Source organism: Cygnus olor, chromosome 1, assembly GCF_009769625.2.
Source record: "Cygnus olor isolate bCygOlo1 chromosome 1, bCygOlo1.pri.v2, whole genome shotgun sequence".
Lineage (NCBI taxonomy): Eukaryota > Metazoa > Chordata > Aves > Anseriformes > Anatidae > Cygnus > Cygnus olor.
Window position 1 is genome coordinate 1,068,111 of NC_049169.1, and position 13,323 is coordinate 1,081,433.

The 13,323-nt window shown below is 65.0% G+C and overlaps 1 protein-coding gene and 1 long non-coding RNA gene across 2 annotated transcripts in view; both read right to left on the reverse strand.

The window, feature by feature from the left end:
* Positions 1-961: 961 nt before the first annotated feature.
* The window catches only part of FLNC (filamin C), a 31,906-nt gene continuing 19,544 nt past the window's right edge, over positions 962-13,323 (reverse strand). Inside the window, exons 23-40 of the mRNA XM_040545177.1 lie at positions 12,497-12,659; positions 11,743-11,903; positions 11,057-11,224; positions 10,395-10,518; positions 9,867-10,023; positions 9,226-9,415; positions 8,457-8,480; positions 8,107-8,354; positions 7,483-7,570; positions 7,259-7,399; positions 7,045-7,173; positions 6,452-6,625; positions 5,791-5,952; positions 5,511-5,714; positions 4,711-4,863; positions 4,495-4,617; positions 3,187-3,368; positions 962-1,131 (exon numbers count right to left, since the gene is read on the reverse strand). Of these exons, the coding sequence (XP_040401111.1) occupies positions 1,108-1,131; positions 3,187-3,368; positions 4,495-4,617; positions 4,711-4,863; positions 5,511-5,714; positions 5,791-5,952; positions 6,452-6,625; positions 7,045-7,173; positions 7,259-7,399; positions 7,483-7,570; positions 8,107-8,354; positions 8,457-8,480; positions 9,226-9,415; positions 9,867-10,023; positions 10,395-10,518; positions 11,057-11,224; positions 11,743-11,903; positions 12,497-12,659 (2,615 nt within the window). The 3' untranslated portion in view covers positions 962-1,107. The remainder of the gene's footprint in view (positions 1,132-3,186; positions 3,369-4,494; positions 4,618-4,710; positions 4,864-5,510; positions 5,715-5,790; positions 5,953-6,451; positions 6,626-7,044; positions 7,174-7,258; positions 7,400-7,482; positions 7,571-8,106; positions 8,355-8,456; positions 8,481-9,225; positions 9,416-9,866; positions 10,024-10,394; positions 10,519-11,056; positions 11,225-11,742; positions 11,904-12,496; positions 12,660-13,323) is intronic.
* LOC121064047 lies at positions 1,132-2,589 on the reverse strand. The gene is made up of 2 exons (XR_005816310.1): positions 1,608-2,589; positions 1,132-1,486 (listed from the first exon to the last, which is right to left on the reverse strand). It is a non-coding gene; the product is annotated as an uncharacterized LOC121064047 (long non-coding RNA).

Genomic DNA, 13,323 nt, shown 5'->3' on the forward strand with positions numbered 1-13,323 from the left:
CCTCCACGGCGATGGAGAGCCCCCCGGCGCCCGCCTCACGCGTCCAGATGCTGAACTCGGCTGGGGGGGGATGGCGGGGGAAGCTGGGGGAGGTCCGTGTGCCCCCCACCCACTGCGTCCCCTGCCCTGCACCCACGGACCCCCCAGTGCACCCCCAGTGCACCCAAACCCCATTGCACCCCCTGCATTGCACCCCCACCCCATTGCACACGTCCCATTGCACCCCCATTGCACCCCCAGCTGCACCCCCGTTGTGCTCCTATCCCCAATGCACCCCCATCCCATTGCACCCCCTCCAAACCCCCATTGCACCCCATTGTACCCCCATCCCGTTGTACCCCACCCCATGAAACCCCCATTGCACGCCCACTGCACCCCCGTTGCACCCCTATCCCCATTGCCCCCCTATCCCATTGCACCCCCACTACACCCCCATCCCATCACACCCCCATTATGCCCCATCCCATTGCCCCCCCATCCCATTACACCCCCATCCTGTCACACCCCCACCCCATTGCCCCCCATCCCATTGCCCCCCCATCCCATTTCCCCCCCATCCTGTCACAGCCCCACCCCATTGCCCCCCATCCCATTTCCCCCCCATCCCATCACACCCCCACCCCATCACACCCCCACCCCATCACACCCCCACCCTGTTGCCCCCCCATCCCATTGACCCCTCCATCCCGTTACACCCCCATCCCGTTACGCCCCTGTTATACCCCCATCCCATCACATCCCCAACCCACTACAACCCCCATCCCACTACACCCCCACCCCATCGCACCCCCATTCCCCCCCCCCCCCTATTTCCCCCCCCCCCATCACCCCCCCCCCCCCACTCCCCCCCCCCCCCCTCACCTGGCACCCCGGCCACGCCGCGCTCCAGGCCGGTGCCTCCGGCGCGCACCTTGTGGGCCCCCCCCTCGCCCAGCGGCCCCACGGTGAACTGGAAGGGGCTGCCGGGCACGTGCTGCCCCCGGTACTTGACGTTGACGGTGTGGGGGCCCATCTCCTGGGGCACGAAGCGCACGCTGTACGTGCTGTCCCCCCCCTCCAGCACCTCGGCGTCGAACAGCTTCCCCGAGGGGCTCAGCACCTGCGCCGTCAGCTCCTGGGGGGCCGCCTCGCCTGCGGGGACACGGTCAGTGCGCCCACGGGGTCCTGGGGGGGGGGGCTGCGTGCACCCCGGGGGGCTGCTCCCCTCTGCCAGGGGGGCTTCATGCACCCCAGGGAGCGTGCACCCGTTTGCTAAGAGCTTGCGTGCGCCCCAAAGAGTGCACCCATTTGTAAGGGGTTTGCGTGCGCCCCAAAAAGCCCGCATCCATTTGCTAGGGGGCTGCGTGCACCCCAAAGAGTGTGCACCCATTTAGGAGGGGTTCTCATGCACCCCAACAGGCTGCACCCCTTTGCAAGGGGCTTCATGCACCCCAAAGAGCCTGCACCCATCTGCTAGGGGCTTGCGTGCACCCCATGGAGCATGCACCTGTTTTCAAGGGGATTGCATGCACCCCAATAGCCTGCACCCCTTTGCAAGGGGGCTGCGCGCACCCCAAGAGTGTGCACCCATCTGCTGGGGGGCTTCATGCATCCCATGGAGCCTGCACCCATTTAAAAGAGGTTTGTGTGCACCCCAATAGCCTGCACCTGTTTGCTAAGAGTTTGCATGCACCCCAAAAAGCCTGCACCCATCTGCAAGGGGCTTGCATGCACCCTGTGGAGCATGCACCTGTTTGCAAGGGGTCCGCGTGCACCCCAAGACCGTGCACCTGTTTGCTAAGAGCTTGCATGCACCCCAAAAAGCCTGCACCCCCCCCCCCCCCCCCGTAAGGGGCTTGCACGCACCCCAAGGAGATTGCAGCCAGCAGCGAGGGGTCTGCAGGTGCCCCAGGGAGCCTGCACCCCTGTGCAAAGGGCACACGCACCCCCTGTGCCCCCTCGCTTGCTGAGAGTGCAGCCTCATGCGAGGGGCACAAGCACGCCCGTGAGCAGACGTCCCCAGCGTGTGCACACCCCAGTGCAAAGGACCCACCCAGCACGCGCCTCTAGGTGTGCACGCCGTGAGGTCAAACCCTCGTGCTAGAGGCTTGCACGCCCCTGTGAGCACACACGCTCACACGCTTGCGCAAAGGGCTCTGTGCAAGGCCCGTGTTAGCCTGTGCAAGGGCACGCGCACCTCTTGTAAGCACCGCGTCACCAGTGCCCAACTGCCACGCTTGTGCAAGGGCAGCCTCGTGCAAGGCACCTTGTGCAAATGCCCTGTGCCAGGGGAAGGCGTGTGCTGGGCCTGTGTGAGCCAGCCCTTGTGCAAGGCCTCGTGCAAGGGGCACGCGCAGCTGCCGTGGGAAGGTGCGTGGTCCCCTGGGGGGCACACCCCCGTGCAAGCACACACAGCCCCGTGCAAACACGCTCATGCCATGCACGGTGAGCACACGGCCCCTGTGCCAGCACGCTCCTGTGCGCAAACCCACACTCAGCCCTTGTCCAAGCGTGCTTCTGTGCAAGCTTGTGCCCTTGTGCATCGCCCACAGTGCTGCGTGAGCATGCACAGCCCCGTGCAAGCCCCCCTCCCACGTGCAAGTGCACACCCAGCCCTTGTGCCAGCACATTTCCCTGTGAGCACGCAGCCCCTGTGTGAGTGCAAGCACTGTGCAAGCACTGCCCACAGCATCGCACAAGCACACCCAGTCCCCATGCAAGCCCGATCCCACGTGCAAGTGCACACCCAGCCCCACATAGGCACACGGTGCCGTGCAAACACTGTCCAAGGTGCAGCATGTGCATGCACAAACCCATGTGCAAATGCACACCAATGGCTCGTGCAAACTCCTATGTGCATCCAGCCCTTCTGCTAGCAGAGTCCTGTGTGCAAATGCACAGCCAGCACCTGTGCAAGCAGGCTCCCACATGCAAATACACCAAATCCTTGCACACTCTCCCATGTGCAAGTGCACCCAGCCCTTGCACAAGCACTCTCCCATGTACACATGCACCTATCCCTTGCACAAGCATGCCCCCCATGTACACATGCACCAGCCCTTGCACAAGCACATTCCCCCATGCAGGTGCACCCAGCCTTTGCACAAGCACACCCCCATGTACACATGCACCCATCCCTCGCACAAGCACACCCCCATGCTGGTGCACCCAGCCCCTGGTACAGGCACACGCACGCCCCGCACGCACCCTCCTGGCCACGGGCGATGCTGCCGAAGGCGCCCAGGCCCTCACGGCCCAGGAAGTCCCCGAAGACGTTGGGGAAGGGGTCGCCGCCGACCTGCGTGGACTCCTCCACCCGCACCTCCCGCTTGGTCTCGCCGCCGCGCGTCTTGCTGATCTCGGTGCGCTCGGTGCGCGTGTACGTGTGGCTGCTCCGCGTGAAGGTGCGCGTCAGGCGCTCCTGCGCCGACACCATCTGGAACCAGTTCCCTGCGGCGCCGCCGCCGCGCGCCAGGCGGGCACGGGGACACCGACACGGGGACACCGACACGGGGACGGGGACAGTGGCACATGGGAAGACATGAGGACACATGGACACGTGCATGGATGGATGGAAATGTGGATGGGCACATCAATGGATTGATGGATGGGTGGAAACATGGATGCATGGATGGATGAATGGATGGATGAACACATGGATGGATGGATGGAAAGATGGACAGAAGGATGGATGGTTGATGGATGCATGGATGGATGGATGGAAAGATGGATGGGTGGAAACATGGATGGATGGATGGATGATGGATGGACACGTGGATGGATGGGCAGGTGGATGGATGGGTGATGAATGCATGGATGGACAGACACATGGATGGATGAATGTATGTATGGATGAATGGAGGATGGATGGATGGACACAGATGGTTGGACACATGGATGGATGAATGGATGGATGGACAGACACATGGATGGATGGACACATGGATGGATGGATGAACATATGAATGGACGATGGATGGGTGGGTGGGTGGATGGACGGACGATGAATGCATGAATGGATGGACATGTGGGTGGACGGATGGATGGAAGGATGAACAGATGGAAGGATGGACATCGGATGGATGGAAAGAAGCACAGAAGGATGGAGACACGGATGGATGGTTACACGGATGGATACAGGGATGGTGGAGGGTGTGCGGAGACAGGCGGGCATGGATGGACGCACAGATGGGTCAGTACACGGATGGTCACAGGCACGGACAGATGGACAAACCCGGAGGGACATACGCACGGAGGGGCACAGGCACACGCGGACGGACACGGGGACGGATGCACGGACGGACGAGGAGAGAAGGAAGAAGGCGGCGGAAATCAGAGCTGGAGCGGCCGAGACGCATCCCTGTCCCTGTCCTGTCCCTGTCCTGTCCCTGTCATTGCCCTGTCCCTGTCCTGTCCATGTCCTGTCCCTGTCCCCGTCCCCGCCGCAGAGGCGCAGGAGCAGGAGGAGGAGGAGAAGGAGGAGGAGGAGGAGGAGGAGGAAGACGCGCGCCCTACCTGGGATCTTGAGGTTGAGGTCGCAGGTGCTGCCGATGGTGGCGATGGAGGGGGCCTGGCGCCGGCGCGTGATGCTCTCCTTCATGCGCCCCTCTCCCGTCACCTTCACTGTGAAGGGGCTCCCTGGGGGGGGGACAGCCACCAGCTCAGTGTGCCCACCCCGGCCACCCCTCCCCGGGGGGACCTCGCCAGCCCCCGCCCCGTCCCCGCACCCACCTGGGACATGCTTGTCGGCGAACTTGATGTTGATGATATAGTTGCCGGGCTCGGTGGGGCAGTAGGTGACCTTGCAGGTGCCGTCCTCCACGTCCTCGCAGTTGATGTCCACCTTGCTGGGGCCCTCGATGGACAGGCCCAGCCCGCCGTAGCCTGGGCAGCGTGGGGACGTGTTTGGGGCCGTTCCCCAGCATGGACGGGGACATCACAAGGCCACCAGCCCATCCTGGCCACGGCCGTGCCACCACCACGGCCACCAGCCCATCCCAACACAGTCACAAATACGGCTACCACCCAAAGTTGGCCTTGGCCATGCCATGGCCACCACCCATCCTCATTCCGGTCATGACCATATCATCACCATGGTCTCCATCCTACATTGCCCCTGGCCATGCCATGGCCACCACCCATCCCATCCTGACCATGACCATGCTATAGCCATGGCCTCCATCCCTTGGCCATGCCATGGCCACCACCCATCCCATCCCGGCCATGACCATGACACCACCACGGCCTCCATCCCTTGGCTATGCCATGGCCACCACCCATCTCATCCCAGCCATGACCATGCCATCACCACAGCCACCATCCCATCAGCCCCTTGGCTACAGCCGCACCACCACCATGGCCACCACCCAGTGCTGGCCTCAGCCATGCCACCACCACGGCCACCACCCGTCCTGTGCTGGCCTCAGCCACCATGTGCCCTCGGCCACCACCCCCCCACTGGCCTTGACCATGTCACTCCGATGACCCTGCCCTGTCCCCATCCCCGTCCCCATCCCCGCCCGTGGTCTCACCAGCACTACGCGTGTCCACGATGAACTCGGCCACCTCGAACGTGTGCCCCTCCACCAGCCCCTTGCCCCACACCTTCACCCGGCTGGCGTCCCCGATCTCCGACTGCCCCACCAGGATCTTGAAGGGGCTGTTGGTGACGTGCTGCCCGCTCTTCTTCACGCTCACCACGTGCTCGCCCACCTCCTTGGGCGTGAAGGAGATGCCTGGGGGAGACGCCACCGTTAGCCACCGCCACCACTGGGTGTCCCCATGTCCCCACATCCCCGTGTCCCTGCGCACCGATGTGGCGGTTGGGCAGCCGCTTGAGCAGGCAGGGCTCCTCGTTGCCCGAGGGCGCCCGGATGCTGGCAGTCAGCAGGCTCAGGTCTGTCTCCGTGATCTTCAGCGAGACGTCCGTCGAGGTGCCCACATTCAGCTGCGACGTCCGCATCGAGTCGTCCCCTGTGGAGGCGCCATCAGTGGGGGGCAAGGGGAGGGCAGTGCGGGGGGTCCCGCGGCCATGGGCCCATGCCACGTGAGCGGGGTCCCCAGGGCCATGTGGGGACATGTGGTGGGGTCCTGGTGGCCATGCAATGCACCCAATGCCACCTGATGGGGTTCCCATGACTACACAGGGTCCCCAAGGCCATGTGGTGGGGTCCTGGTGGCCATGCAGGGGTCCCCATGATCATGACCATGCAGGTGTCCCCATAGCCACATGGTGGGATCCCCACAGCCATTCAAGGGTCCCCATGGCCACGACCGTTTAGGGGTCGCCATGACCACATGGACATGGTACCCGTGGCCATATGATGGGGTTCTGGTGGCCAGGGCTGGACAAGGGACCCCATGGCCATACAATGACTCCCAGAGGCCGCGCAGGTGTCCCCATGACCATGGCCACGCAGAGGTCCCCAAGGCCAGAGGTGGTCCCCAAAGGCCTCCTTGAGCCCCCTCTCACCAGTGATCTTGGCAGTGAAGGGGCTGCCTGGGATGTGCTTGTCGTCAAAGCGGACGATGATGTTGTAGTCCCCAGGGGCCGTGGGCAGGTAGGACACGGTGCAGGTCCCGTCCTTGTTATCCTTGCAGGTGATCTCCGCCTTGGAGGGGCCCTCCACCGCCAGCGAGAGCCCACCTGGGGCACGGGGCAGGGGTCAGCACCACGGTGCCCACCACGCTCCCCCAGCCCCATGGTGCCCACCACCATCTCCCAACCAAGCGGTGTTCATCGCGGCCTCCCAGCCCTGTGGTGGCCACCAGGATCTCCCAACCCCATTGTGTCCATCACGGTCTTCCAACCCAATGGTGCCCATCGTGGTCTTCCAATCCAATGATGGCCAACATGATCTTCTAACCCAATGGTGGCTAACATGGTCTTCCAACCCTATGGCGTCCCTCATGGTCTTCCAACCCTGTGGCACTCTTCATGTTCTCCCAAACCTACAGTTGCACCCCCCCAGTCTCCCAACCCCCTGGTGACCCCATGATCTCCCAACCCCATGCTGCCCATCACGGTCTCCCAACCCCTCTCACCCCCCTGGGACCATCACTCACCCTCCCCAGCATCCTTGGTGACAATGGTGAAGGTGCAGGGCTTGTTGACCATGCCATGGCTCAGCCCCGGCCCGTAGGCGCTGACGTGCCGCGGGTTGATGGCGTCCACGTAGAACTGGAGGGGGCTCCCTAGGGACACAGAGACAGTCAGAGACACGGGGCCACAGTGTCAGGGGTCGGGGTTCAGCCCCTTCCCAGTGCTCCCAGGGCTCACCGGGGATGTGGTTGCCGTCATAGCGGATGTCCATCTCATGCAGCCCTTTCTCGGTGGGGGCATAACGCACCGTCACCGTCCCGTCCTTGTTGTCCGTGATGTTGGGACGCGCCGTCTTCCCCGAGGGCATCCGCACCTCGCCTGGGGACGCCGTGTCACCGGGGTGCCATGGGGACACCAGTGCCCCACACCGTGCCCCACACCATGCCCTCCTCACCCCATACCTGTGATCTCGCCCTTCTGCACGGTGAAGGGGATGACGAGGTTGAAGGGACGAAGGCTCTCAGCAGTGGCAGGAGGCTCCTCCGTGGCCTGGCACCGTGGGCAGAGCGGTGTCAGTACCACAGCCCCCCGGGGGGGTCTCCCAGTCCCGGGGTGGCCACCATGGCCCCAGCTCTGCCCCATGATGCCCATGACCATCTCCCATCCCCTTGGTGCCCCCTACACTCCCAGCCCTGCCCCATGGTGCTTGTCACGGTCTCCTAGCCCCACAGTGCCCACCACGGTCTCCCAACCCCGTGGTTCCCAACGTGGCCCCAGCTCTGACCCATGGCTCCCATCGTGGTCTCCCGGCCCACCAATACTCCCTATGGTCCCAGCTCTGCCCCACAGCACTCCCTTTGGTGTCCCAGCCCCACGGCGCCCACCACAACCCCCCGGCCCCATGGTGCCCACTGTGACCTTCCATCCAACGATGCCCAACGTGGCTTCAGCTCAACCTCATGCCATCTTGACTTCCTGACCCAATGGTACCCACTACGGCCCCAACTCTCTGCCCCATGGCACTCGTCATCATCTCCCAGCCCTCCAAGGCCCCCAAGTCCCATGGTGCCCCCACCACCACCTACCAGGACGTGGAAGGGGCTGTTGGGGACGTGCTCGCCCCCGAAGCGGATGGTAATGACATATTTGCCGGGCTCGGGGGCGGTGTAGTAGATGTCGAAGGTGCCATCGTGGTTCTCCACCACGTCCACGTCCAGCTCGGCCCCGTCGGGCGTCGACACCTTGCAGGTCACCTTGCCCTGCCCGGCCGCCTTGGCGTCCACCGTGATCACCGTCTCCTCCCCGATCTGGATGGTGGGGCCCAGGCAGGCACCTGCGGGGGGGGGCGGGGGGGTGGGACACGGTCACAGGGACCTGGCCCGGCCCCCCCCCCCCCAACCCAGACCCTCGCCCCCTGGCCCCCGGCCCCACTTACCCAGTCCGTGGCCCCCAATGGATACTGCAAAGAGAGACGAGGGAAAAGCGGATGAGATGGGGGGGCTGCGGGGGGCTGCGGGGGCTGGGGGGGCCGGGGGGCCGGCACGTCCTGCTCTGCTCGGGGGGCACCCGTGGACGCCGTGGGGTGGGCAGTGATGGGGGGGGGGCAGCCATGGGGCAGCATGGGGCAAGGCAAGGAGGGGATGCCGTGGGGAAGCCGTGGGGCAGCGGAGGGAAGCTGTGGGGCAGGGGTGGGGGGATGCTGTGGGTCGGTGTGGGGCAGTGTGGGGAATGGTGTGGGGCAGCACGAGGCGCTGTGGGGTAGCACAGGGAATCTGTGGGGCAGCTGTGGGGCAGTGAGGATAAACCGTGGGGTGGCAGGGGGCAGCATGGGTGCGCTGTGGGGCAGCGTGGGGATGCCATGGGGCAGCATGGGTGCGCCGTGGGGCAGCAGAGGGCATAACGGGGCAGCAAGGAGGTGGTGTGGGGTAGCGCAGGGATGCCACGGGGCAGCACAGGGCACAGTGGGTCAGCAAGGGAATGATGTGGGGCAGGATGGAGAATCTGTGGGGCAGCAGGAGGATGCCATGGGGCAGCATGGGGGTGCCGTGGGGCAGCACAGGGATGCTATGGGGCAGCACAGGGCACAATGGGGTGGCAGGGGGATGCCGTGGGGTGGCAGGAGGTAGCATGGGGTGGCACGGGGAAGCCATAGGGCAGCATGGGGACGCTGTGGGCAGCGGGGCACACCGTGGGGCAGGGCCCACCTGTGACGAGGCACTTGCTGGCGTCGCCGGAGGGCACGGCGTGGATGCGGAAGGGCGAGCAGGGGATCTCGTCCCCGCCGTACTTGATGGTGATGGTGTAGCGCCCCGGCAGGTCGGGCACGTAGGACACCGTGTAGGTGCCATCCCCGTTGTCCCGGATCGCCGCCTTCTTGGGCTGCCCCTCAGGGTCCTGTGGGCACCGCGTGGCTCAGCGCCCCATGGGACGGCCACAGGGAGCCCTATGGGGCTCAGCACCCCATGGAATGGCCGCAGGGAGCTCTATGGGGTTTGGTGCCCCATTACATGGGTGCAAGAGTTACATACAGGGCTCAGTGCCCCATTGATGTGTGCTGTGTGACCACGGGGCCTGGCGCCCCATTCCAGGGGTGTAAGAGCCTTCTGTGGGGCTCAGTCCCCTCAAGGTATGGTACCAGGGCACCCTGTGGGGCTCAGCACCCCACTAAATGGGTGCAAGAGCAGCTGCGCTGTCCTGTCCTATCCCATTCTGTTCTATGGGGCTCAGCACCCCATGGCATGGTACCAGACACCCTGTGGGGTTCAGCGCCCCATGGGACGGCCATAGGGAGCCCTATGGATCTCAGCGCCCCACGGGACGGTACGAGGCACACGGTAGGGCTCACCAGGATCTGCACGGTCAGCAGCCCCTCGCCGGCGTTGCGCGCGTCGATGGTGAACTCCACGGGCAGGCTGGCAGGGATGCCGCTGGTGCTCAGCCCCGGGCCGCTGGCACGCACCTTGCTGGCGTCGTGGGCGGGCAGCACCTTGATCTTGAAGGGGCTGTGGGGACACGGGGTCGTTGGGGGGCACGGGGTCAGTGGGGTCAGTATGGGGAACTGGGTCAATGTGGGGCACGGGGTCAGTGGGGTATGGGGTCAACATGGGGAACAGGGTTGGTAGGGGACATGGGGTGAGTGTGGGGAACAAGGTTCGGTGGAGGGGACAAGGTTCAGTAGGGCATGGGGCCAACGTGGAGCACAGGGCCAGTGGGGCACGGGCCCAGTGGGGCACAGGGTCACTGTGGAGTACAGGATCAGTGTGGGGCACAGGGATCAGTGGGGAGCTCAGGGGTCAGGGGGGCTTGGGGATCAGTGTAGGGCACGGGGATCAATGGGGCACAGGGATCAGTGGAGCTGCGTGCTGCCCCTCACCTGCGCGGCACCTCCTGGTCGGCATACTTGACGGCCACGGTGTAGGGCCCGTCGGTGGCCGGGGTGTAGGTCACCTTGTGGGTGCCGTCCCCGTTGTCGCGCACCTCCACCGGCTCCGCCAGGCCTGGGGGGGGGGGGGGGAGGATCAGTGGAGCTGGGTCCCTGTGGGGCTGGGTCCCCGTAGGGCAGGGATACCCATGGACAGAGCATCCTGTGGGGCAGGGCACCCTATGGGGCAGGCAAGGCACACTATGGGGAAGGACATCCTATGGGACAGGGTGTCTTCTGGAGCAGGGCACACCATGGGGCAGGGCACCCTATGGGGCAGGGCACCATGTGGGGCAGGGCATCCATGGGCACAGCCCCCTATGGAATAGGGCACCCTATGGAGTATGGCACCATGTGAGGCACATCACTTCTAGACAGGGGACCCCACGGGAGAAGTCACCCCACAGGGCAGGGCACCCCATGGAGCAGGACACCCCACAGGGGAGGGCATGCTGCGGGGCAAGCACCCTATGGGGCAGGGTACCCCATGGATAAGTCACCCCATGGCACAGGACTCCCCATGGAGCAGGCACCCAATGGAGAAGTCACCCCATGGCACAGGACACCCCACGGGAAGGCCACCCCATGGGACACGGCCCCCCAGCCCCACGCACCAGTGGGTCCCAGCAGCGTGACCTCGAGCGGTGCCAGCCCTGCGGCGCTGCAGTCCACGGTGAAGGTCTGGGGCAGGCGGGCGCGGACGCTGGGGCCCAGCCCCGGCCCCGAGCACTTCACCTTGCTGGGGTCCACCACGTCCTGCACTGGCACCCGGAACGGGCTCCCTGTGGCACGGCACGGCACGGCGTCACCGCCGGCACAGGGATGGCACGGGGACAGGGGGGACAACACGGACACAGGGACAGCAAGGGCATGGGGAGAGCATGGGGACAACATGGGCATGGGGACAATATGGGGACAGTGTGGAGATAATGTAGGCGCAAGGAGAACACAGGCATGGGGACAATGCAGGGACAATGTGGGCATGGGGACAATTTGGACACAGGGACAACGTGGGGACAAAATGGGCATGGGGACAGTGGGGGGACAGGGAGACCACGGACAAGGGGACAGCGTGGGGATGGAGTGGGGGACAACGCGGAGATGGGGTCACCAGGGGCATGGGGACAGCGTGGGGATGGGGTCACCGTGGGTGTGGGGACACCATAGGCATGGGGACAGTGTGACAATGGGGACAACATGGCCATGTGGGGACAGCACGGCCATAGGGACCCCACTGCCCTGGGGGCAGCACAGCAGAAGACCCCAGGGAGCCCCCAGCCCCATCCCCGTCCCCACGCACCGGGGATGGGGTGGCCGCCAAAGGTGATGTTGACGTCGTAGTCGCCGGGTGTGAAGGGGATGTACTCCACCGTGCAGCTGCCGTCCTTGTTGTCCTTGCAGGACATCTTTGCCTCTGAGGGGCCCTCAATGGCCAGGCCCAGGCCCCCGGTGCCCGCGCCCCTGGGGACAGCGGCGCCATTCAGGGATGGGGATAGGTGGGGGTAGGGGGTGGCACTTCCAGGGCAAGGGGATGGAGGTACCCATGGTGGTAGGGTGACGGAGGTGCCACCTCCAGGGCAAGGGGACTGGGGTGCCCATGGTGGCAGAGTGGCAGAGGTGCCACCTCCAGGGCAAGGGGATCGGGGTGCCCATGGTGGTAGGGTGACGGAGGTGCCACCACCATGGTAGGGTGACAGAGGTGTCACCTCCATGGCAAGGAGATGGACGTGCCCATGGTGGTAGGGCGATGGAAGTGCCACCACCATGGCAGGGTGACAAAGGTGTCACCTCCATGGCAAGGGGACTGGGGTGCCCACGGTGGCATGGGGCTGGAGGTGCCACCTCCATGGCAGGGTGACCCTCGATGGTAAGGTGATGGAGGTGCCCATGGTGGCATGGGGCTGGAGGTGTCACCTCCATGACAAAGGAATTGGGGTGCCCGTGGTGGCAGGGAAATGGAGGTGCCACCACCACGGCAAGGGGACTGGGGTGCCCATGGTGGCATGGGGCTGGGGGTTCCACCACCATGGCAGGGTGCCGATGCCGGTGCCCACCTGGTCTCCACGGTGAAGCAGTTGGCCGTGCCCACCAGACCTCCCTCCAGGCCGGGGCCATGGGCACGCACGCGGGTGGGCTCACAGCCCTCGGCCACGGCCACGCGGAAGGGGCTGAGCGGCACCGCCACGTCCTTGTACGTCACCTCCACGTGGTGCACGCCTGCGGGGGGCAAACGTCACCCCCGGGGCCAGCGGGGGGCTGGGAGGGCCCTAGGGGGTTATGGGGGGGGTCCCTCATTGGGGGGGCCGGGGGGAGTCCCAGATTGCAGGGGTTTTTGGGGGTACCATATTGGAGGAATTGGGGGGCCCTAAATAGGGGTTTTGGGGGGCCCTGGCTGGTGTTTTGGGGAGGGGGTCCCTTGTTGGGTTTTTTTTCGGGGGTCCCACATTGGAGGAGTTGGGGACTCCAGTATGGGACTGGGGGGCCATAAGTAAGGGGATTGGGGGGATCTGGGCAGGCGTGGGGTGTCTCTGGCTGCTTTTTGGGGGAGGATCCCACATGGGGGAGTCTTTGGGGGGTCCCTGGTTGGGTTTTTTAGGGGACCCCTCATTGGAGGAGCTGGGGAGGGGCAAATAGTGGGGTTGGGGGTCCCTGGGCAAGGTTATGCGGGTCCCTGGTTGTTTTATTTTGGGAAGGGTCCCTCAGTGGGACAGTCCATGGTTGGGGTTTTTAGGGGATCCCTCATGGGGGCTTTTCGGGGGGGGATCATCCCTGGCCTCGGGGTGTGCAGATCTCTAGCTGGGGGTCGTGGGGTTCCCAAGTCGGGGGCATTTGGGAGGTTCCCGATTGGGATTTGGGGGTGGGAAGGGGTCCTCTAGTGGGG